Here is a 24,514-nt window from a genome sequence, read left to right on the forward strand (position 1 = left end):
CCACATCTACTGCGGGTGTGGTGCCTGTTATCGGACCCGGCGTTATCAACATCCCCCAAGAACCCGAAGAGGAGAGTCCTGGCCCCTAGCCCTGCCAGTGTAGCAGAAATGATGACGGATGATGATGCAACAGCAGCCGTTCTTCTCTGCGTGAGTAGCTTAATGTTGTTTGCGTGTAATTTACGTTAAGTAGGCTAACCACGGTATTAAATCAATAACAAAAACAAAACAAAAAAACCTCACAACAAAACAGCTGAACATGAGAGGTTTTTGGACAAAGTTTGTGTTCTCCATTCTTTAAGCACTGGTTCGAGCACCTTTTAAGCACCGGCACCATTTCAAAAGTACTGGTTTGGCACTGGTATCGGATAAAACCTAAACGATACCCATCCCTACTCTTGGCTGGAAGCAGTGCTTAAACAATGGAAAAAACACAAACTTTGTCCAAAAACCTCTCATGTTTAACTGTTTTCCAATTTTTCTTTGGTCATTTTAGCCTTTTTGTCCAGGGTGAAGGGAGTATCTGCCATCAAACAAGAAGACAGCCGCATGTAACTACAACGGTGTTTGCTAGTTCACCTTACATGCATTAATGTAATAACGTGGTTAGCCTACTCAACGTGAATTACACACGAACAACATGAAGCTACTCACGCAGAGAAGAACGGCTGCTGCATCATCATCATCCGTCATCATTTCTGCTACACTGGCAGGGCTAGGGGCCAGGACTCTCCTCTTCGTGTTCTTGGGGGATGTTGCTAACTCCGGGTCGATAACAGGCACCACACCTGTAGTAGGTAGTCGGCTTCAAAAAAAACCCGCTATGCGTCGCCAGGTGTTTCATCAGATTCGAGGTGTTACCTCCTTTGCACAGTATCACCTTAAAGCACTTGTTGCAGGCTGCTGAGTTTGCCATAATGGCACCGGATACCGGCGGTAGATATCCCTAATTGTAACACTTACCTTCAACTTGAAATGTCTGAAAGGTGAGGATGACCACAGTCTTTTCTCCAGCATCTATGGTGTAGTTGCAGTTGGCTCTGGATGGGTAGTCTGCTGGATAATTTGGTGAAACCACACGGCCGCTGTCAGCTGTAAAGTTTGCACCGCATCCTAATGAAAAGAGCACAACAGACTTTCTTTGCATGCTGATAGAATGACCATGTCACTGCAAAAAAGATCTGCCGACCAACAAGTTAAAAAAGTAACTTTTAAAAACGGAAAAAATAGCTTTTTATCCCTAATATGACATATTGGGGGGAAAAGAGTGGCCTCCAGAAGACGTTTTTAAAGGACTACAACCCTGGCTAAAGCAGACCAACCAGTCTGAGAGATTGGGGTAAAAGATGACCAAGTACCCGATAGTAACTGTAAGTGTCTCTGAGCTCCTGCTTTTCTTGTGGAGAGAGAAGAACCTTCCAAAAAGACAACAATTTGCACTCCTCCAATCAGGCCTTTATGGTAGAGTGGCAAGGTGGAAACCACTTCTCAGTAAAAGGCACATGAAGGACTCTCAGACCATGAGAAGCTCCCTGGGGCAATGAAACAAAGACTCAAGTGTTTGGCCTGAATGTCAAACATCATGTCTGAAGGTAACCAAGAACGCCGCATCATCTGGCCAAAACCATCCCCGAATGGTGGTGGCAGAGTCATACCATGGGATGTTTTTCAGAAGCAAGAAACAAGAGAGAAAGATGAATGAAACAAAGTACAAAGACATCGTTGGTGAATGGTGTGGTAAGCATCACACTCAAAAAGAACTTGAAGCGGTAAATAAAGGAAAAGGAGCTTTAGCAAAGTATTTTGCAAAGGCTGTGAACATGTACATGTTATATTTTTGTTTTGTTGTTGTTGTTTTTTTGTTATTAGATGGACAATTTTGAAGTGAAAAAATTAATTTATTTTGGAATGTTTGAATAAGGCTATAACATGACACAATTGTTCCTCGTTGTCTTATGTTCAAGAAGCTGTGAATGCTGTAACACTGAGTTAAATACAAAAACTGTTTACAGTCTGCAAAACTGTAGAATCTGAGTATGAGAATCAAGTTTCTCAAATGTTCATGCAACTCCTACCACTTTCTTGTAAGACAACAATGAATGGCAGCTACTTGTCAGAGGAACAGACCTTGAAGAAATTACAGGGAGAATGAATGCAACCCAATAGAGCAAAATACTTTTACTTTGGAAAGTACTCTGAGACTGTGGCTTCAGGACAAGTCTCTGACTTCTTCTGACCAACTAAATCCCACAAAGTATGTGCATAGAGTGCAAAACATAATAACAAACATAAAACAATAGATGTGTGTAAAGCTTCTTGAGCAGTAATCCCCAAAGTCAAGAGTGGGAATGGCTGCTTAGAAAAAACAAAACAAAGCAGAAAATGCCATGTGACTTATACTCTAATCAGAATACAAGCGAAAGTGAAGTACTTCTTTGAAAATGTCTAATGCTACCCCTTCATATGCAAAGTGTTAAGGCCAATGTGTGTCCCAGCTGCACTAGGACACACATTTCAATGCAAGAACAGTCAAAGTAATAAGTAATATCACAAAGTAACCACCTCCTATCACCTGTTTTAATTCACTTTTTATATAAATAAATAAGTCTAAATAAATATGTGACTGTACATTTTTCTGAATAACTTCAAACTGAATTTCTGTTATTACTGTAGCCCACCTGCAGCACCTTTGTGGTCCACCAGCTCACATTTGGGTCACTGTTCTAAAGGTTTAACTGAGAATCTGCAACGGCTTCCAAATGGGCAAACATGGAATTACTGGGTCTTCCCAGAGATAAAATGGCATTTACATAGCAATAGTAACATTTCTCTACCTTCATATTAGAAAAGATTAATTCTAAACTTATTTAGAAGAGGAAAATTCACCAAAGTGTGTGATATAATAGCCATTACAGCAAAGCTTTAACATGAAATTGTACTGGCTGTCTGGTTCTTACTGGTGTTGAAGGAGGCTGAGAAACCTTTGCCAGGGGCTCCAGTGGACTGGAATCGGCTCGTGATGATGTTATTTGGAGCAACTATGGACCCTGGAGCCACAGAGCCACAGCCTGTAGACAGCAGAGCCTCACTAATTTGACTGTGACCTGACCACACCTGCAGAAACATGCACAGTTTTAATCAGGTCCTGTTATGATACCATTCTGCAGCCAATTTTATTTGAAAACAAAAAGGTTATTGGGAAAAAAATCAAAGCTAATGTTCTAATTTCTGCAGTCAAAGGTCAGAAAGCAAATATACTTGATTAAAAAAGGAGGAGAAAGAAGCTAAAAAATGTTTTGTTTTGTTTTTTAAAACATACTACTAATTTGACTTACAAAATAATGTTGGGTCTACACATAACTGCAGATATAGCCTATTTTCATTAAATGACTGTATTCCATGCATTTTCTTGGCAACCGGTTAAACAAGAATAATGCATTCAGTGATTTATCCTTTGGCCACTAGTATACTCAGTCTTAGACAGAGATTTGATGATTTTAACCTTCTTTTTGTAATTCAACTAATTCATAGTAATGTTGTCTAATGATTTGAAAGATGACACATAAGCCAAAAATAAATGAAAATGAATAGGCATCGTAGTTAGCTCTGTTAGCTCAAAGTAAGATGGATCTGAGTTTGCCTCCACCACCTGGGCAGGGCCTTTCTGTGTGGAGTTTGCATGTTACCCCCATGTCTGTGTGGGACCTCTCCAGGCAGTCTGGATTCCTCTTTCAGGCCAAAGACATTCAGTTAGTGGGGTTAGGTTAATTGGTGATTCTAAATTGCCCATCGGTGTGAATATGAGTATGAATGCTGTCATTCTTTTTGTGTTAGCCCTGCATCAGACTGACACTCTCAGGGTGTTCCCTGCCTCCCACCCTATGGTAGCTGGGATAGCCACCAGTCTCCCTGTGACCCTGATAAGTGGAAAAGGATGAAGGGATAAAAATGAAAACAAGAAATCACAAATTTCTAGTTGCGCTGCTTCTATTCGTCTTCTTTTCCCTGCAATAAACGACCGCTGCTGGTGGGGCTCAGAGAGCTTTCTCTGCATGCAACTGGTGGTGGTCAGAGGGCCCGGTGGCGCCAGTGTCCGGCAGCCTCGCCTCTGTCAGTGCGCCCCAGGGTGGCTGTGGCTACAATGTAGCTTGCCATCACCAGTGTGTGAATGTGTGTGTGAATGGGTGGAGGACTGGTTGTGTAAAGCGCTTTGGGGTCCTTAGGGACTAGAAAAGCACTATATAAATACAGGGCATTTTACAGGCCAAATGAAAACAAGCTAAAGTATTGCATATTTCCAGATACAAAGTGTAATAGAATAAACGGAGACAAAACAGATTATGTCTTCTGGATATTAAGATTTTATTATTTATTGTATAGTTTTCGTTTATTGAGGTTTTCTTATTATTTTTGCACTGATGATAGTACAATAAGAGACAAAACTAAAGGAACAGTTCAGTAATAATAATAATTTAAACAAAAAAACTAAAACAAAACAAACAAATAACCAAACAAAAACACAACCTGCCCCCTTCCAAACTCTTACTGTAGCGCTGCAGCCCTTCTTGACACAACCCATAAGGGACTTGTGTCTGACATGGAAGTAATAATAATAATGCATATAATAATAATAATTTTATTAATATTATTACCTATATGAAGGACACATTACTCAGTGGCACCACAGTTTACATATTCGCCTAATACATGAAAGACACAAATCCCTTTTCGGTTGAATTCTGGAATTCAACCTAAAAGGAATAAAAATCTGCCAAAACAAAAATACGGAGAGAAATATTTTTGATATGAATATGAAGAAAAAGATTCAATAGCAATTTGATTATCCCTGCCCTAAATTAAAGCTATATTTGAAATGAAAAAAGGGGGAAAAAATCTACTGCAAGGTGCAAGTGCTTATACCTTGATATAGCTGCTCTCACAGGTCCCGCCGCTGTCTGGAATTTCAAAATCACTGCTGAAGCTCATCTCAAGGTGATTTCCGTCATGGGCAATTATTTTCCAGGTACACTCCACATTGGCTGGGAAGTTCTGGGGATAGTTTGGAGACTTGATTGTTCCTGCATCAGCATGGATCACCCCTCCACATCCTGGCAGTAAAAAAAATATGTGAGTACATGAGCACAAAGTGTATGTAAGACATTAAATAACTCAGAGGTCGTCCCATAGCTCTTCCGCGTATGAATAACCATACACTGAATACTCAGGAAAATATTTGTACACAAGGCTGAAAACCAATACTGAACAGTTATGACCTTCTGACATGTTGGATATAAAAAAATAATCTAACTCAGTGTTCAAAGTGACAGCATCATACTGTATCATATTGTATTTAATCCTACATATTCAACTATGTCTTAGTTTAGCTTCACTGAATTTAACTCAGATGTGAGATCCTGATAATACAATTGGAGTAAACATGGAATAGGCAACTGCAAAAAAGAAAATGAATAAAATGTTTAATTAGGCAGTGTAGACCCACCTGAAGAATCAGAAGACCAGGAGGCCAAAAATCCTCCTTTGGACACACTATGATCAGCCAGGAAAACTATAGCCAGTTTGTTGGATCCTGACTGGATGGTTCCTGGGGAGGTGGTACCACAGTACTGACCAATAATGGGAGAACCTGGGGATCCTCCATTGAAGATGGTGAGAGAATCCCAGCCACATGTGTTGTGGGACTCCAAGTTAAAGTAGGTGAAGGTTAGCTGCAGCATGGAAGAGAAATGGATATCAAGAAATTTGAAAAGTATAAGAGCACTTCATCTTGGACAATAAATTAACGTCTTGTACAGTCTTAACTTAAATACCTCATAGTACTGTATCACCCCGGTAGATTTGGGAGACAGACACCCTCTCTGCTTTTAAGATTACACTTAAAACTTTGCTTGTTGATAAAGCATATAGTTAGGGCTGGATCAGTTGAGACTGAATCCTCCCTTAGTTTTGCTACAAAAGACTTAGGTTGCTGGGACTTCCCATGATGCACTGAGCGCTTCTCTTTCTCTCACCCCTTCTCACTCAGCATGTGTTTGTACACCTCTCTGCATTTAATATGATTATTAATCAATCTCTGGCTCTCTTTCACTGCATGTTTTTCTCCTGTCTTACGCCCCTCCCTGAGCCTGGTTCTGCTGGAGGTTTCTTCCTGTTAAAAGGGAGTCTTTCCACTGTCGCTAAAGTGCTCGCTTATAGGGGGCATTCAATTGTACACTGTAGTCCACATAGTTGTTTTAATGTAGCAAGCCACTGTGCACACTTACTGTAATAGTGTGGCCCTCTGGAGCCTCAAGCAGCCAAGCACAGCGACTGGGGCTTGGATAGAGGTTAGGGTAACCAGGACTGGCTAACACCCCACCGTCACCTGTCTGCCAGCCTCCACATTCTAAGAGAAAAAAGAGAGAATGATGCATCAAAGGACAATCTTCATCTGCTACTTGATTGCTACATTAGCTAAATACTAGTCTCAAATTCAAAGAAATAGTGGCATAGGATAACTAAGGTATTAGTGTGAGTCGTACCGGAAAACAAGTACTTAGCCTTGAAACCCAAGTCTCCGTTGGAGTTGTCTGTCTGGAAATGGACCCAGAGTTCTGGGGTAAAGACCACAATAGGAAGTACAAGAGCTGTCTGGCCACAAAACTTGCCCAGCAGCTCTCCACTTGAGTCACCTGCAAAAGGTGAGACATTAGATTAGAAAGGACTAGACTAGATTTCATATACTTTTTCTTCCACTCTTGAACACACAACACAGATACATTGAGTTTTTAGTTTGTTTTTTTTATCTGCTACAATAATAATAATAATATCATAATGCAAAGATTTATTTTGAAATCATAACAAAACCTGGAAACTCACAGCTGCATAATTTATTCACAAAAGAAACAAAAACTTTACTTTTGAGGTGGTGCCGGCAATTTTGCCTGGCCTAATCTATTTCAAATGGCAGTAATGGTTAATTAAAAAATACATAAATAAAAATGCTCTCTTACTAAATTCTATTTGTGTTACAACCAACTAGCTGTCTGCTAAGGCTTGGATCATTTCTTATAGCAATTTGCCAAATTGACTCTTTTAATAACGGCAGCACAGTGGTGTGGTGGTTAGCACTGTTAGCACCTCGCAGGTAGAAAGTAGCGAGTTCTACTCCACCGTCTGACCGCCTTTCTGTGTGGAGCTTGCATGTTCTCCCTACATTTGCGTGGGTTTTCTCCGTGTACTCTGGCTTCCTCCCACAGTTTGAAGACATGCAATTAATGGGGTTAAGTGTGAATAATTGTCTGTCTCTGTGTGCTAGCCCTATGTCAGACAGGTGACCTGTCCGAGGTGTACCCTGCTTCACGCCCTATGGTAGCTTGTAATAAGCTCAAGCCTCCAAGCTTATGTAATTAAAATAAAAATGCAGCTATAGACTTCATTGCACACATAATTTATACGTCATATTGGTCTGGTATCCTACTTAGGACTTACCTAAGCGGAACTGGAGATAGTCTGCTTCACAGGTTTGATGGTCCTCCAGGTGCAAGTCTTCTATCAACACCACAATAGAGGAGTTGATGTGCTGTGGGTTCTGAATCAGCCACTCACAGTTGATGTTGTTGCTGTAGTTGGACACCAGGTAGCCAGGAGAAGTGAAGTTGCCACCATCAGGGTTATTCAGGATACCGCCACATTCTAGCAAAATACAGATTAAAATAGCAGATTAGAGTAAATGTTAGAACACAATACGGAACAGCACTTCATTAAAACACAATGAAGTGTAGGTGGTTGAGACTATATCGACTGACCTGTTACTGATTGGAAATGATACCAATTAATAATTATTAGTAATTAATACTAAGGTACAGACAGGACAGGCAATTGGACAGAGTAATTGGACTCTTCAGCAATTACAAAAACATCATCCTCCAATAAGGAATAATCTTGTATGACTTTCAGCTTTCTTTGGGTTCCAAAAGTCTTTTTTGTGGTTAAAGAGGTGTGGTTACCTGCTCGTTCCTTTTATCTTTCCCGGCCTATCCACTTGCAGCTCATTACTCACCAGCTGACATACATAACACATCCTTCCTCACTCTGATTGCAAGTCATTTGACTAGCTAAGATCTACAGTCGCTCAGGCTTCCTAATAGTAGATTATGGTTCTTGCATTTTTCAGTTGGGCCTCTTATTCTCTCTGCTCAGATCCACCGCACGTGCACATGCTCCCTGGATTTACCTGCTGGATCAAAACAGCCTGTCCTGAGATCAGATACAAACTGTGCTTTGTGTGGAAACAGAGCTAGCTAGCATTAACAAAAAGATCTGCTTCAGTTATCATCGTAACAGAGTTTTCTGTTACTAACCACCTTGCCCAACATGTGTGATGTAGATAAGAAGATGGAATCCAGTTTTCTTCAGAAATATCTTCACAGGAGAGCCATTGCAAACATGTATCCATAGTAATGATATAACAGAGTATGAAATGTTTCAAATATTTTAATCCACATAACACTGACAGGGAAGATTTTTCTGCAGACTAATTAATTCTTGTTTTGAGAAATTATGTAGAATTTGCTAAAAAAATAAATAAAATAAAATAAAATAAAATACAGTTTTTGTGTAGCCATGTCTTTTCATAGTGAGTCATTGCTTCTCTTGGTAAAGGAATGTTTTAAAACAACCCTCTGCCAGGTAGCATTATCAGCTAATAGAAAGTCATTTTTGGCACCATCTTCCAATAGAAATTAAATTGGACCATTTGAAAGAAGACGTGTTAACACCTGTCATCATATTCTCTACCGACCACTTTATACTGGTCAGAGCACAAGCCACTGGGGGATCTAAAAATTGCTACACCAAGACCTCTGATTTAGACAATACAACATGAAACTGCAGCAGAATAGTTTTTGATAACAGAATGATGTTTTTGATATCTTACATCCCTGCATTAATAATACTAAATCATGTATACGTGTGGTTTCCTGCATTAACGTGTTTAAGAAACTGCCATGGATACATGGCTATTATGGTTAAAGCAATGTGAATTATATTTTTCTGTAGATAATATTTTAGTTTTGCACGCAGGAGAATCTAACCTGCAGGTTCATCAGAGGAATACGTAGCCAAGAATCCACCACTGGACACCGACGCATCAGTGCGGAACTCAACAGCCATGGTGTTGCCAGAGGACCGCACCTGAGTTCCAGCCGGTACTGTACCACAGAACCGTTGTAGGTGAGGGGCATCGACTGCCAATCCGTTCATTACCTGGAGGACATAGAGTTATGCTTGATATGCAATTTTTCTTGCATGCTCATCAAAAAGGTAATAAACTATATTTCAGTATTTTCAATTTCACAAAAAAAATTACACAGATAAACATTTGTGGAAATTTTGATTTTTTTAATTTCATTTTTCAAGGGTTCTAGATGCTATCAGAGATTCCACAGCATGAAAGGGGAATTAATTTGATTTGTGGTTCGAGTCAAGTGAAAGGGATGACGACTACTGGCAGAAAGGGACTCACATCAACATAGTCAAATACGCAGTATGTATCAGAACCTTCCAGTCTCAGGTCACTGATGGTGAGGGTAACCTTGCGGCCTGGTGACACTACCAGCTCCCAGCGACACACTCGGCTGTGGGGATATAAGTTGGGGTAATTGGGAGAGGAGATAGTTCCTGAGGGAGCATTCAGTTCACCTCCACATTCTGTGGGAAAAGAAAAAAGAGAGAGATTCAGCATAACAAATAATGTTGTAAATTAATTTCATGTATTTCTGTAAACCAAAAACTAAATTAAGCATTTAACCCGATCTGTCTGTTCATCAGATATCTCCACAACCCATCATTGCCACTGAGTTAGACTGGCTTTCAGTTTGAGGTCGCTAGAATGAAGAGTGGCTTAATTTTTTTTGTCTCCTTTTGTTGCTTGGAAACAAAATCAAAAGGCACTGTAATGAGGCAGATAATCAACCAGCCTGTTTCTCCTGTTATCCAGTTTTTCTTTTTGCATTTGTTCGAAGTCGCAATTTCCAGGTTCCCTTTATGTCACTGTTTGTAGGTCAACGTGTTTTATCTCCATCTTCATGTGAATCCCTTTGTTATTTGGTTTATTATGAAAAAATGCTGTTTTCTTAAATGACTGACACTTTACAAATAAGATAAATTAAACATTGCAGTGATTATTATCATCAGTATATTATTATATAATACACTGAACTTTATTACTTGAGAACAGAAACAGAAATGTAAGAAAAGAACTGTCAGATCTTACATATTGATGAACAGGATCTAAAGCTTGGACTTTAGCATCTCTGTGTGATAAAAACATTTGTATTGATTCTTCTTTTACAGGTCATTAAAAAAATTAGAATATAAACAGCTTATTAACTTTATGTTTTGTGTTTTCTCCATAATATTGTAACATACAGTGTAATGGTTTGTTAATATGCAGGACTATATCTGGCTTATTTATGACCTTTTGCTGACTGAAGAGCTGTCAAATACACAAATATGAAAGTATGAGAGCAAGTTCTAATAATGTTGACAACGTTTTCTATCAAATGCTTTAACATACATATGTCAATTTTTTATTGTACGATTTGGTTCTCATCCATGCAGTCATTCAAAATGAAAAGGAAAAAAACTGAACCTAATGAAACAACAGTTACCCACAAAAACAGGTCTCTATGATAATTATGACTATCGTGGTGATATTACTCAAAGATTTACTTCATGTGTAAATATGACGTACCATAATGATCATCCAGCAACTATTCCTTGTACTTTTCAAAATGTACCCACCTTCAACACTTGCTTCAAAGAACAGACGGAAGCCAGCTGCATTTCCACTGGTGTCACTGACAAACCGGACATAAGCAAAACTGTCAGACGTCTCCATGGGAGCAGGAAGGTTATTGCCACAATGTCGGCCCAGTAGGCGGCCTAAACAAACATTAGAAAGGATGCAGGAATATCTTGATCACCCCACTGTCTCAACATGAAACACAGACACATGTGTTGGGTGTAATTTACTTTCCTAAGTTCAAAACTGTTGGGACTATTGGGACAGAATGCAATTATTTGCAAATCTTATGAACAATCACAATAGAACATTTAAAACACATCAAATATTTTAACTGACAAAAATCTACCATTTAAGAAAAACATTAGCTAATTTTAAACTGAGAGCAAAACTTCTCAAACGAATTGAGATGGGGCCATGTTTACCATTATGTAGGATCCCCTCTCCCTTTAAAAGGTGGCTGTACTTTTGGAAGAGGACCGCTATAACATTTTACTGTCTTACACTGCAAAGCAGTTGTAACAGATTTAGTATGCATTATGCACGTTAGCATTGTCTTACCGAAATCTGCAAGGCCTTCACTGAAAAAAAGCATCATTTGGATGGGAGCCTATACCATTCTACTTTTTCCTATTATATACCTTTTAGCATAGATGGCACATTTCCAGATGTACAATCTGCCAATTCCATAGGTACTACTGTATCCCTTTACTATCAGAAATGTGAAGTTTGAACTGAGCACTGATAACAAGCCAAGTGGCCCTTCTTTTTGTCCAGAGGATCCGTAGTCCATGTTTCCCAAAAACCCATCAAACTTTAATTTGCATAATCCTAGAACAGTTTTACACTGTTCCTCAGTCCATTTTAAGTCAGCATTGGCCCAGAGAAAACTGTGAGCAAGCACTTTGGCGACAGTGGGAAGGAAAAACTCCCTTTTAACAGCAGAAGCAGGCTCAAAGTAAAACAAACACACATAAAAAGAACAAAACAAAACTCTGTCACAATTTAAAGCTAGGGGGGGGGTCAAAATTTTGTTGCGTTGCGTCAGTCTAATTGCGTAGGTCCTAATTTGAAGAGGCAGACTGTATATAAGTTTAGGTGCAGCAATCGCAAAGGCCTAGTCTACTCTGTGTTTCAGTCAGAAGCAACTTATCAGCTGACCTAAGAGTTCTATTTGGAGTATTTTTAGTTAAAAGATCAGAGTGGTATGAAAGAGATAATCATTTAGAGACTTAAAAACAAGCTCTAAAGTCTTAAAATCAATTCTATAACGTACAGGAACCCAGTGTAAACGAGCCAAGATGGGGGCCTGTCAAAAGTCAGGCCTCGGCCTTCTGAACAAGCTGAAGATGAAAGAGCAGAGCCTGACTGATTCCAAAATAAAGACTATTAATCAAGCCTGTATGAAGTAAATGCAAGAATCACTTTCTCAAAGTCAGCAGATAACAAAATACTTTTAGTGTTTGCAACGGCCCTGAGCTTTTACAACAGAAGTTACTTGTTTCTCAAATGAAAAACTGCCATTGAAGTACTGTGCTAGTACTTTTCGTAAAATAATATATATTTACTGGAACAAACACCTTAGTTCAAACATTTGACATGTTTTTAGGGGTTTGTTTGGATTTTTACACAGCATCCCAACGTTTTCATAATTTGGGTTATAAAGTCAAATCAGATAAATACATTTACTTAAGAAAAAGAACTGAGAAGGAAGTCCAGTTTTAGAAAGTTGCGGACAGAAAAGATTTCAACACAATAGACATTGTGATGGTGTAGAGAATGTATCTTGTTGGGTTTTTTTTTATTACTTATGTTTTTACCTGAGGCGTTGTACTCTCTGATCTCCACATAGTCAGCAGAGCATCCATCAGTATTCTGCAAGCTGAAATTCCCATAGCTAAGAGTGAGGTAGTGTCCTGTGGGTCCCTCCAGGTACCACTCACAACTGGAGCTATCAGGATAGTTGGAGCCTGGGAAGCCTGGGCTGTAGATCACACCCCTCTGACCTATGTAGGTGCCTCCACATGTTGCTGTGAGGAATTTGAGTTACAGAATCAGAACAGAGCTTTGAAATAGGTCATTGTGGTTTTCTATCACCACTCTGCTACATAGTCAAAATCTCAAAGGTTACATCTCTTTAATCAATGTTTTAATGTGAATTTCAAATGGCATACAGTATTTTAAGACATAAACAAACAGCTAGTCCAGTAATGCTTTGATACTGGCACAATTTCCCATAACTTTCGGTCTGTATGCACAAGAATGCCGCCTCTCAAGGCACCTTACAACCAGACCTAGATAAAGACAATTTTATTGCTAGTTGATCAAAAAATTGCCACGCCAGTCTTATGATGAGACCATCAGCTAACTGGTTTACAACTTCCAATCTAGACATTAATGAGGGAAGAACAGACACAGTCATGAGTTTCAGACTGCATGACCATGATATTCTTTACCTATGGAGTATTTTGCTTTGAATCCTTGGTGCGTGACGCTGGCGTCAGTACGAAACCTAAGCCACATGGAGGAACCTGTCGAATGTTGAGTAGATGGTCGGGTGTTGCCACAAAGACGGGAAATGATGTTATTGTTGGATGTTGAGCCATCACGCAGCTCCAAGTAGTCGTACATACAGCTGTTGAATAAATGGACAAAAACATGTTGTAAGCCCTGAAACTTGGGGCACGAATAAACGTGAAAGTGTTTTCAACTCTTCTAAAGTGAAAGAGTTTCTAGATAGAGTTTACATATTGTGTTCTTCAAACACTAATAACACCACCAACCAATTTAGTAAGATTGTAATGTTTGTTTGTTCTTTAGTTTAGTTTCTTTTGTAAAAACATAGATAGGCTAAAATGTATTTACCAATAATCTTGGGATGAAACTCAATAAAATGACAAAAATTACTATATTTATGTGGTAATAAGAAGCTATAAATACAACAAGAGAAGAGAAAGTAAAGGTGTACCTGGATGTGGGTTCAATGTAGAACTGATCCTCAAAGTCAATCTGGACAGCTTCCCCATTGGGCACAGTAATTACCCAGATACAGTCAATGTTCTGGGGGTAATTCTGTGGATAGTTCGGTGAAGTAATGTACCCTGGAGGATCATTATCATTCACCTCGATGAAACCTCCACAACCTGTGGAGAAATAGAAGGATCAAGATAAGAGACATGACAGGTTTTCCAACATCTACGTAAATTTGAAAAGATAATATTCTGTGGGGTTTTTTAAACCTACTTCAGAAAAAGTTTGGATACCAGGAAAATTTGTGCAAAACAAACAAAAATAAGTTAAAGATTTGCAATGGACACAGCTTGGACACAGTCAGCAAAAGCAAACTCTACCATGCAAAATATACAAAGATCCAGAAACACATCTTTTCTGTTTAGGTTATTCAAGATAGTCTGAGGTAAAGGGCCAAAATGTCCCGTGGTTTGACAAATCAAAATCAAAAACAGATTTAGGAAATTATGGGTATAATTATGGATATAATGCCAAACAATATATGCAAACTTTGGAGCAATATACTAAGACAATGATAAGCCTCATTCTATTTGTATTCTAACAGCAGAGCTCTATAGCACAAGGGTCCATTTGCTAAGCTGGCCTGCATACAGTACAGACAGCTTTATGACATTATGACCAGTATGTAACCAAAGAAAGAAAAGTATACGTTTTTTTTTTTTAATTCACCCAAAAAACAATGTTTTCAACATTTAATTTATTCTTCTTTTAATTAAATATGGACTTTTAAACCATGACATTTTGTTTTATTAATATTTTACACAGCAAACATTTTTGGAAACAGGCTGAAAATTGAAAAAGAGGGACCTATTATTTTATATCCAACTCCAAAGTTTCTCCTGGGCTTTACTACAGCAGCTTTGCATGACTTAAAGTTACAAAATAACCTTTGTCTTATGCTGGGCATTAATGCAGCTCCTCAATTAATCTTCTTTCTGAACAAGATACTTTACACCCGCCCCCTTTAAGCCAACTTAGTTCCCTTTGCCTCTCGTAAGCATAAAACTGAAAACATTGTTCCTAAATTAGAGTTCTGTTGGCATCAAGTCCATGTTTCCTCCAATTTCAAAACTTGTCAACCGTGACTAAACGTTTAGAAATGATCGCTTTTGTGCACTGAAACATTTCCTGTGATAGTGATGAAGTGAAGATTCTACCTTGACTGTGGGCTTCGAATACCAGCTTAAAGCCGGAGGCCTCATTACTGGCATCGGACACAAAGTGAATAAAGAGGTGGTTGTCAGTTGTCTGGAGAACAGATGGGGGGCTTGAACCACACAGTCGTCCTCCAAGTAATGGAGAAGAGCCATCTGGACCATTCCTGAGCTGTGGAGAAAGGGAAAGATAACTGTGAATAACGATAGAAATAATTTATCAAAAGATCAGTGACTTCAGGAAGTCCAACCAGGGCTCTGAAACCAGAAAAAAAACTTTCAGGAACCTTAGTACTCCCATCTACTGTTGTTGTTGTCACTGTAAGGTTTATAAAATAAACTTAAACATAACCACAGTTTTTAAAAAACACCACAATGTATCACAGTTTCTTCTGCAAACTTTTTTATTAATCAAACGCATTAATAAAAAAGTTACTGTCATATCCAGGTGGTCCAATTCGACAGTGCACAGCAATCCAAACTGAGAATAGTTTGGAAGGATATAAATTTCCTCTTAACATGATTTATCTGTTAGTACATTAGACAAGTAGTAACATCAATACCTTGGAACATAGCCACCATCTGATGACATATGACGTTTTGCCCTATCAGGTAACTTTGATAATGTGACGTTACATATGCTTACTTGTCTGATGTTCAAAAACATGCTTCATCAAATATGAACTAAGTGGGAAAATTTTCCAACAAATAAAATTTTCCTTCAACTTTCTTGGGGTTTTATGTGACGTGTTGAGATGCTCACTTTAATAATTTACTTCAATTTACATTTGTTTCTTGCATGCTTTTGTTTCACATTTTTTCACATTGCATTGTTAGAATTGTTTGTTGGGGCGATCGTGACTCAAGAGTTGCGAGTTCGCCTTGTAATCGGAAGGTTGCCGGTTCGAGCCCCGGCTTGGACAGTCTCGGTCGTTGTGTCCTTGGGCAAGACACTTCACCCGTTGCCTACTGGTGGTGGTCAGAGGGCCCGGTGGCGCCAGTGTCCGGCAGCCTCGCCTCTGTCAGTGCGCCCCAGGGTGGCTGTGGCTACAATGTAGCTGCCATCACCTGTGTGTGAATGTGTGTGAATGGGTGGATGACTGGATGTGTAAAGCGCTTTGGGGTCCTTAGGGATTAAGTAAAGTGCTATATAAATACAGGCCATTTACCATTGTTTTCTGCAAAAAGAAAAAAGCAAACTTGTCAAATATAGCTAAGCCTGTTGCTTGTTTCACTTTACATCATCATGGTGGGACTTAAGTGGACAGCACATTTGATCAAACTATTCCCTGCATACTGTCCAGACTGGACTGAGACTGGATCAAACTGGATTGAGCTGGACAACACAGTCATTGATTTCTAGCACCAGTAAATGTTCATTCTTTAACAGCTTAAAACAGCTGTTAATTGCCAGTAATCACTTCAGTCTATGTGCATCCACAGGGTCAAAAATCTATTTTCTCACTTGTAGCAATGTGGATTTTTTTTTTTCACATTTTTATTTTTGTAGCTTTTGCTATCCGTATGTTTACCTCCAGGTAATCCCCTGTACTGCATCCAGTTCCAAAGCCTTGGATCTGAAAGGGGGTTTGGAAGGTGGCAGAAATTCTAAAGCCAGGTGTCACCATCACGTGCCAGCTGCAATCCAAACCTGGCCGGTAATTCTGTGGGTAATTGGGAGTGCTCATTACACCTCTGTCAACATGCAGGAGTCCACCGCAACCTATGAAAAGAAAAAGTATCACATATAATTCGTCTTACTAGTATAATTATTGTTGTAGAGTAGTGGCAGTTGTGGAGTCTGGCAGTTAATATATTGATCATGAAAAATGACCTGAAAGGAAGTGTTTCTGCCCACAACACCACAACGTATCACCGAACATTACATGGATGTTAAATCTGGATTACCAAAAACAATTCTCAAGTTAAGGGAGTTAGCAATAATTATTATATAGTATAATTATAATTTGACTTCTTGGACTGTCTTATATTCAACAAGTGTGGATTTATTTCTCATTTTCATGTCTTATATGAACTTTGGGGGTCCATCAAAAACATGTATAGAAAAGACTCGAAGGTTACAGTTACAGTAGTTTGACCTAAAAGTGTGACCAAAAACAAATGGGAGCCCATCTGTTTTAATGGGTTCACATGGACATACAGGAGAGAATGCTTCAAGCAGTTATGGTAGGTTCGCACACTGAAAGCTTGTTACAACTTACTTTATGTTGAAAGTAAATGACCTCTTTCTTCTGTCATAGCTGAGAACTGTGGACAAAAAGGACTACCACCCAATTTGCTTTTATGTCTTTTTAAGACTGAAGCGTGTAGTATTTCAGCATCTTGGTGTTTTGTTTTGATCTTATGGTTATATGTCGTGTAGTTTAGTAATTAACTGCTAATGTATCACCTTTTGAGTAGGAGGCATTAAAGCCTTGGCCACTGATGCTGCCGTCTGAGGAGAAATGGATGTACATGGAGTCTCCTGTTGAGTGAAGAGATCCTGGATGATCCCGACCACATACGTTGGCCAGCACAGGGGACTGACTGCTTGCGCCTGGGAGTAACCAAAACAAAGGACATTCTAAACTGTCCAGAAGGCCAAACAAACCAACAACAGTCAGGTGGACATATAAATGCTCTCTACAAGTCCAGGGCACTGACTTTAGGGTCTTTCATGTTATCTGGTTTAAATAAGCATCTGCAGAAAATAATTTTTACTACTTTATATAAAAGAAGGCACTGCCATGCAAATAATTTATGTTTTTTAAGTGAAATGCAGATTTCAAATCACAAGATTTGGACAGTACATACAGGCATGTATGACATCACGCAGAAAATAAAAATATTTCTGTGCCAATCATGTTTATAGTTGCACTAAATTGCACAATCAAGGTAATCCACGAGCCATCTTCACTTCAGCAATCAATGACATGTCCAGAGAAGCTCTAGCACTTCATGAAACAAGCATCTTAAGTTGGATGTTGCAACGACATCATACATTTCACAATGATCATTCCTCAAGGCAAAGACTTCTCAATTAGAAAGCTGTTGTTTTGATATACAGTGGGGCAAAAAAGTATTTAGTCAGCCACCGATTGTGCAAGTTCCCCCACTTAAAATGATGACAGAGGTCAGTAATTTGCACCAGAGGTACACTTCAACTGTGAGAGACAGAATGTGAAAAAAAAATCCATGAATTCACATGGTAGGATTTGTAAAGAATTTATTCGTAAATCAGGGTGGAAAATAAGTATTTGGTCACCTCAAACAAGGAAAATCTCTGGCTCTCACAGACCTGTAACGTCTTCTGTAAGAAGCTTTTCTGTCCCCCACTCGTTACCTGTATGAATGGCACCTGTTTGAACTCATCATCTGTATAAAAGACACCTGTCCACAGCCTCAAACAGTCAGACTCCAAACTCCGCCATGGCCAAGACCAAAGAGCTTTCGAAGGACACCAGGAAAAGTATTGTAGACCTGCACCAGACTGGGAAGAGTGAATCTACAATAGGCAAGCAGCTTGGTGTGAAAAAATCAACTGTGGGAGCAATCATCAGAAAATGGAACCATACAAGACCACTGATAATCTCCCTCGATCTGGGGCTCCACGCAAGATCTCATCCCGTGGGGTCAAAATGATCATGAGAACGGTGAGCAAAGATCCCAGAACCACACGGGGGGACCTGGTGAAAGACCTGCAGAGAGCTGGGACCAAAGTAACAAAGGTCACCATCAGTAACACACTACAACGGCAGGGAATCAAATCCCGCAGTGCCAGATGTGTTCCGCTGCTGAAGCCAGTGCATGTCCAGGCCCGTCTGAAGTTTGCCAGAGAGCACATGGATGATACAGCAGAGGATTGGGAGAATGTCATGTGGTCAGATGAAACCAAAGTAGAACTTTTTGGTATAAACTCAACTCGTCGTGTTTGGAGGAAGAAGAATACTGAGTTGCATCCCAAGAACACCATACCTACTGTGAAGCATGGGGGTGGAAACATCATGCTATGGGGCTGTTTTTCTGCCAAGGGGACAGGACGACTGATCCGTGTTAAGGACAGAATGAATGGGGCCATGTATCGTGAGATTTTGAGCCAAAACCTCCTTCCATCAGTGAGAACTTTGAAGATGAAACGAGGCTGGGTCTTCCAACATGACAATGATCCAAAACACACCGCCCGGGCAACAAAGGAGTGGCTCCGTAAGAAGCATTTGAAAGTCCTGGAGTGGCCTAGCCAGTCTCCAGACCTCAACCCCATAGAAAATCTGTGGCGGGAGTTGAAAGTCCATGTTGCTCGGCGACAGCCCCAAAACATCACTGCTCTCGAGAAGATCTGCATGGAGGAATGGGCCAAAATACCAGCTACTGTGTGTGCAAACCTGGTAAAGACCTATAGTAAACGTTTGACCTCTGTTATTGCCAACAAAGGTTATGTTACAAAGTATTGAGTTGTATTTTTGTTATTGACCAAATACTTATTTTCCACCCTGATTTACGAATAAATTCTTTACAAATCCTACCATGTGGATTCATGGATTTTTTTTTCACATTCTGTCTCTCACAGTTGAAGTGTACCTCTGGTGCAAATTACTGACCTCTGTCATCATTTTAGGTGGGGGAACTTGCACAATCGGTGGCTGACTAAATACTTTTTTGCCCCACTGTATAGAATCCACACGTAAATAATGATGGGAGAATTATCAAGAGATCTATAACAATGCTGCACAGTATGTTATTAGATGCTGTCATTTGCCACAAATGAAACAAAATGAATAATATATATCATAATATAACATAACAACAGTAAAGCATCACTTGCTGAAATTTTCATAAATGCATTTTTGTTCTCTAATATTTTTTGTTTTTAAACACTTTAAGTCATTTACACATAATTTAGCCTAAAGCATAAGACACGTTGTGGAATTTAAGCTCAAAACAAAACATGTCAGTTTTGCTCTTACTAGAATATTAAGTCTGAGGCTGTGGTCTGCCTCTAAACAAGAACATGAATTTTTCAACAATTCATTTTGGGAAAGAAAGGCAGGTGCCATCACAAGTTCTGGATATGTTACTATCAGACACCAAATCTTTCTATAAGAGTCAACTTGATGGTGTTAGATTATGTCATGTTTGGGGTGGGGGAATGTCACATTGAATTTCAAAGAAAACTGTTTTTAATATCTTTAAAAGCAGGGAAAACACAAATGGTCATTTCATCAGTTGAAATTGAATGACCTTAAAAATCCATCAGCACTATTATTCCTTAATGTTGGCTTTAATTACTTACCATCTCTGACAACAACGCTATCAAAGTAGCAGGTATGGCTGTCCTCTATGTCTAAAGACAAGATAGTAAGCTCTACAGTTGAGTCTGGAGAACGTATCAACCAGGTACACTCCTGATTAGGAGGGTAGTTTTCTGGCCAGCCAGGAGAATAGAGGAAGCCAGGAGTCTCTCCTGTCATTAGCATTCCACCGCATGCACCTGGCACACATACAGAAAAACAACAAGATGAAGGTTGTATTTAACATTTCGGAAACACAGTAAGTCAGAGACCTGCGTATGATTTTGGACAGTGACTTCAGTTTTGAAAATCATATTAATATGGTCACCAGGACTGCTTTCTATCACTAAAGAAAATAAATTTCCTCACCTGACTAAGAGTCTGATAGCAGCAGTCCGGGTTCTTACATGTACACAGAAATGTGAACATCTTACCCAATACTGAAGTCACTACATTTGGAAAGAAAAGCATCTGGACTTCTTTAAGTTGCTTGAAGATGTTTCACCTCTCATCTGAGAAGCTTCTTCAGTTCTAGGGTCAAATGGTGGAGAGTCCTAGATTTAAGCTCTGTGGGAGTGTCCCACAGGAAAAAAGCAAACTTGTCGAAAATAACATTAAAGCATCTGGGAAGGGATCTATAATCTAGTTTTGAGATCCCTTCCAGACGCCTTAATGCCCACTCACACCCTGGGCCATTTCACCTCAGGAAATCACATGATAGGGTGGGGTGAGGTTTCACAATGAGCTCACCTGAAACCTTGGCTGATTGTGCCCTACACCCATCTTCACACCTTGGCTGGTGTGATTAGGTAGAGGATCATTAGGGGGTCCATTGTCCCTCTTGAGGGGACACTCCCACAGGGCTTAAATCTGGCACTCTCCACCATATGACCCTAGAAGAAGCTTCTCGGATCTTCAAACAACTTAAACCCAGATGCTTTTCTTTCCAAGCTCCTTAGACTAGGATGACCTGGATGACTGAGAACCTTCACAGTCAAGTCACTACATTGCCTTTCAGTTCAATAAATAAGCGCAAATAATTAAGCACAAATAAATAAATAAATAAATAATGCCATTGGCATTCTCTCTATTTAATTTGTTTGTCTTGTGTGTTTCCCTGCAGTATTCTCAGATATTCTACATCAGCCACAGTAAAGGTTAGGTTTTTGTTTCCTCCCAGCTATAAGTCTGCATATGGGTCATGCATGGGTTTATGTAACAGGGCTGCTGAGAAACTACTGCTTCTCACCTGGTATGATAGTGGGTGGTGGTCCAGAGTTCTGAATAGCAGTCCATTCCAAAAGGAAACCTTTTCCTCCCAACACTGCATCTGACTTGAACTGCACAGTGACAGTGCTTCCCAAACTTCTTACAGGAGGGGGCAGATTCAAACCACAGAATGTCCCAATAGGGTAGTAATGAATACTGGGACCATCAAATATCTGCAGAGACACAAGGATTGAGAATAGAAGCTGTGGTGAGGCGTGGTCGGTGGTGCCGTGGGGACTCACCTGCACGGCATCCACAATCACGCTCGCCATGTTAAAAACACGGGGAAGCGGGATTGTTTGGTATTGTGGTGTGTTGCATGTGCAGCTGGCGGCTTGTGTGCTGCAGCCGCGGTAAATAAAAACACTCTCTGGACCCTCCGTGTCTCAGAAGGCATTAGGCAAAGCCGTAAACAGACAGCCTTTTGGGCAACTATCCTAGTCCACAATAGTTTACAATAGCTTTGGTCTGTCTCTTTTGTAGATGTTGCACACTACTGAGTGTCACAGCAAATATAAAAACCATTCCATTCATTGATCTGTAGATCACACAGAATTAGATTTTGTCTTTCAAAATTGGGGTTAGGAGATTGCAACAGGACATGCAAAAGAAAATATCTATATTATCTTTGGTTGGGTTTTTTTGTACTATTTACTAAACATCTCCATCCTGACAAAATACTAACTAGTGTAAGGAGGAGAATACTTAAATTAAGCGCAAACTGATTAATCCACTCGTGTCAGTTCATTTGGAATGTCAGATGCAGATTTGATAAAAATGTATAAATTACGCAGCAACCTAATTCTAAAAGCAAAATTGTTTGCAACTCAATGCGAGTTTTGGTGTCAGGTTCTTCTGCTGCAGGAATTTTACATCCTGCACAACGGGGTTCAAAGAAGGGAAGTCAGTGGATCTATCCTGAAAACTTAGTTTGTGTGGTTTTTACTCTGATTAAAGCATTTACCTTAATAAAGTTTAAAAACATTAAATAAATAAATATTAAATTAAATAAAGTGTTATAATTTCAGAACCATGAACATGGGCACAGACCTTCGATAGAACACACATGGTTGTCCATTATCTCATCAGGTGTGCTTTAACACATGACTATTGTTAGTGGTGCCGACACAACTTCAGCTGCTGCACTATAACAATATGTGAGGTATAGATCTCACACACACACACACACACACACACACACACACACACACACACACACACACACACACACACACACACACACACAACTCTCCCACAAATTCTGAGTTGTTATTGAGCCATAAGTTAATAAAAGTATGTACAATATTATAAAGATGTCACTGATATTGTTTGTAGATTGCAGTCTCTGAGCATTCACAATCTTACTTTCAGGTGGTCATAGTAGCAGTCATAAAGATCCTCGATGTCCATGTCCAAGAAGCGGATTTGGATGTAGCTGTCTCCATCTACAGTTACAGTCCAGTGGTAGTCAGCGTTATTGGGGTATGTCCTGGGATACAGTGGGGATGCTATCTGACCAGATTCCCCAGTCACATCAACACCATACACTGTGGAGCAGTGACACAGAAAAAAGAAACATTTCTCATTATATCCTTTTTTTATTGGTTACACAGAACATAACTCAGAGTAAACAGCTGGCTGAACTGACACTGACTTTCTTTGATTCACAACACACCTTACCTACAATGAGGTTATGACTACAACCCACATGTAAAGAAGGTTGAAACTGTATATATAACGTTCCATCTCTACACAGTCTCTTCACTAAAACTCGAGGTATAAAAAGCATAATCTCAAATATCTTATTAAAAATAATATGCTGGTTTTATTCTTTTGGTGACATATTTAGGATCACAGACCAGTAATACCCTTATCCATCCCTAGTACTGACCTCAGGAGAAAAATCTGAGAACCTGAGAAAAATGATGATATAGAAGATGGCTGGTTAATTCTCTCATACACAGACACTCACAGTGTGAGAAGGTGGCTCTGAATCCTGCTCCACTAACTGAAGCGTCTGAGACGAACTTGACCCACATGATATGAGCAATGACAGAGGTGTAGTTGGAAGGAAGCGAGTTTCCACAGAAGCGATCGACTAGAGGCCCAGTGGCGTTGCCTTCTCTGATTTCCAGGTAGTCATTTTGACAATCAGAGTCTCCTTGGAGCTGAAATGTACTAAAACAAAACACAATGCGATTGTTTGTCATATTTACTAATATAGGTTCCTGTGTGTATAGAAAAGTCATAAATTAACAGTGGTACAAGAGTGAATTATCTAACTTTAGTTCATGTAACAGACACCTAAGAAGAGGTGTAGTGCTATTTGTTTAAGTAGCAGAGTGTATCAGTTGTCATTTGTTTCTAAGGCTATTTTAGCACAGTGGGAAGTTTAAATTATTCTGCTGAATCACACATATAACATCACCATCCTTAAGGCCAGCATTGTGGAAATGGAGATGCATTCTCTGAAGGTGGTTACAGATAGCCAGATGTTGTCTAATATAAGGACATTGCTGGACAATACCTCCCACCCACTCCATAATGTGCTGGCCCATCAGAGTGAGAGACCGAGATTACCCAAATGCACCACAGAAAATCCACACAGAGAATGGCTCTTTACAATTTCCCTATCTTAAAGGATACACTGCATTTTGTTGTACACCCTTATCTGCACATCCTCTCAGAGAACATAACTGTCAGTATGATAAGAAGGGCACCTCAATTTCAGATTTCTTTTATATTTTTGTGTAATATATCAGGATATTTATACATTAGAGCCATTTATATTAATAAAGGTATTTTGTAATAGTTTGTAACAGATTGTATTACTTAATCAGCTCTCCACCTGAGTCTCAATCCTCAGGACCTCACACAGTTAAGCTTTTTCTAACAGGCAAGTGCCACAGTGTTTTCAGAGAGACACACTTGTAAAGCCTTTAGTTATTCTTATTATTTTTGTTAGGACA

The 24,514-nt window shown here is 39.5% G+C and overlaps 1 protein-coding gene across 1 annotated transcript in view; it reads right to left on the reverse strand.

The window, feature by feature from the left end:
* The window catches only part of cubn (cubilin (intrinsic factor-cobalamin receptor)), an 84,835-nt gene that overhangs the window by 8,569 nt on the left and 51,752 nt on the right, over window positions 1–24,514 (reverse strand). Inside the window, exons 37-56 of the mRNA XM_085467498.1 lie at window positions 23,518–23,723; window positions 22,911–23,092; window positions 21,526–21,718; window positions 20,279–20,476; window positions 17,399–17,545; window positions 16,521–16,711; window positions 14,992–15,160; window positions 13,773–13,947; window positions 13,261–13,439; window positions 12,625–12,834; window positions 10,804–10,944; window positions 9,524–9,708; window positions 9,093–9,264; window positions 7,489–7,692; window positions 6,540–6,689; window positions 6,282–6,403; window positions 5,501–5,726; window positions 4,921–5,108; window positions 2,958–3,114; window positions 964–1,113 (exon numbers count right to left, since the gene is read on the reverse strand). Of these exons, the coding sequence (XP_085323624.1) occupies window positions 964–1,113; window positions 2,958–3,114; window positions 4,921–5,108; window positions 5,501–5,726; window positions 6,282–6,403; window positions 6,540–6,689; window positions 7,489–7,692; window positions 9,093–9,264; window positions 9,524–9,708; window positions 10,804–10,944; window positions 12,625–12,834; window positions 13,261–13,439; window positions 13,773–13,947; window positions 14,992–15,160; window positions 16,521–16,711; window positions 17,399–17,545; window positions 20,279–20,476; window positions 21,526–21,718; window positions 22,911–23,092; window positions 23,518–23,723 (3,545 nt within the window). The remainder of the gene's footprint in view (window positions 1–963; window positions 1,114–2,957; window positions 3,115–4,920; window positions 5,109–5,500; window positions 5,727–6,281; window positions 6,404–6,539; window positions 6,690–7,488; window positions 7,693–9,092; window positions 9,265–9,523; window positions 9,709–10,803; window positions 10,945–12,624; window positions 12,835–13,260; window positions 13,440–13,772; window positions 13,948–14,991; window positions 15,161–16,520; window positions 16,712–17,398; window positions 17,546–20,278; window positions 20,477–21,525; window positions 21,719–22,910; window positions 23,093–23,517; window positions 23,724–24,514) is intronic.

This window comes from Copadichromis virginalis, linkage group LG9 (genome assembly GCF_057382275.1).
Source record: "Copadichromis virginalis isolate Kocher_CV1m ecotype Utaka linkage group LG9, C_Virginalis_male_GT1.1, whole genome shotgun sequence".
NCBI lineage: Eukaryota > Metazoa > Chordata > Actinopteri > Cichliformes > Cichlidae > Copadichromis > Copadichromis virginalis.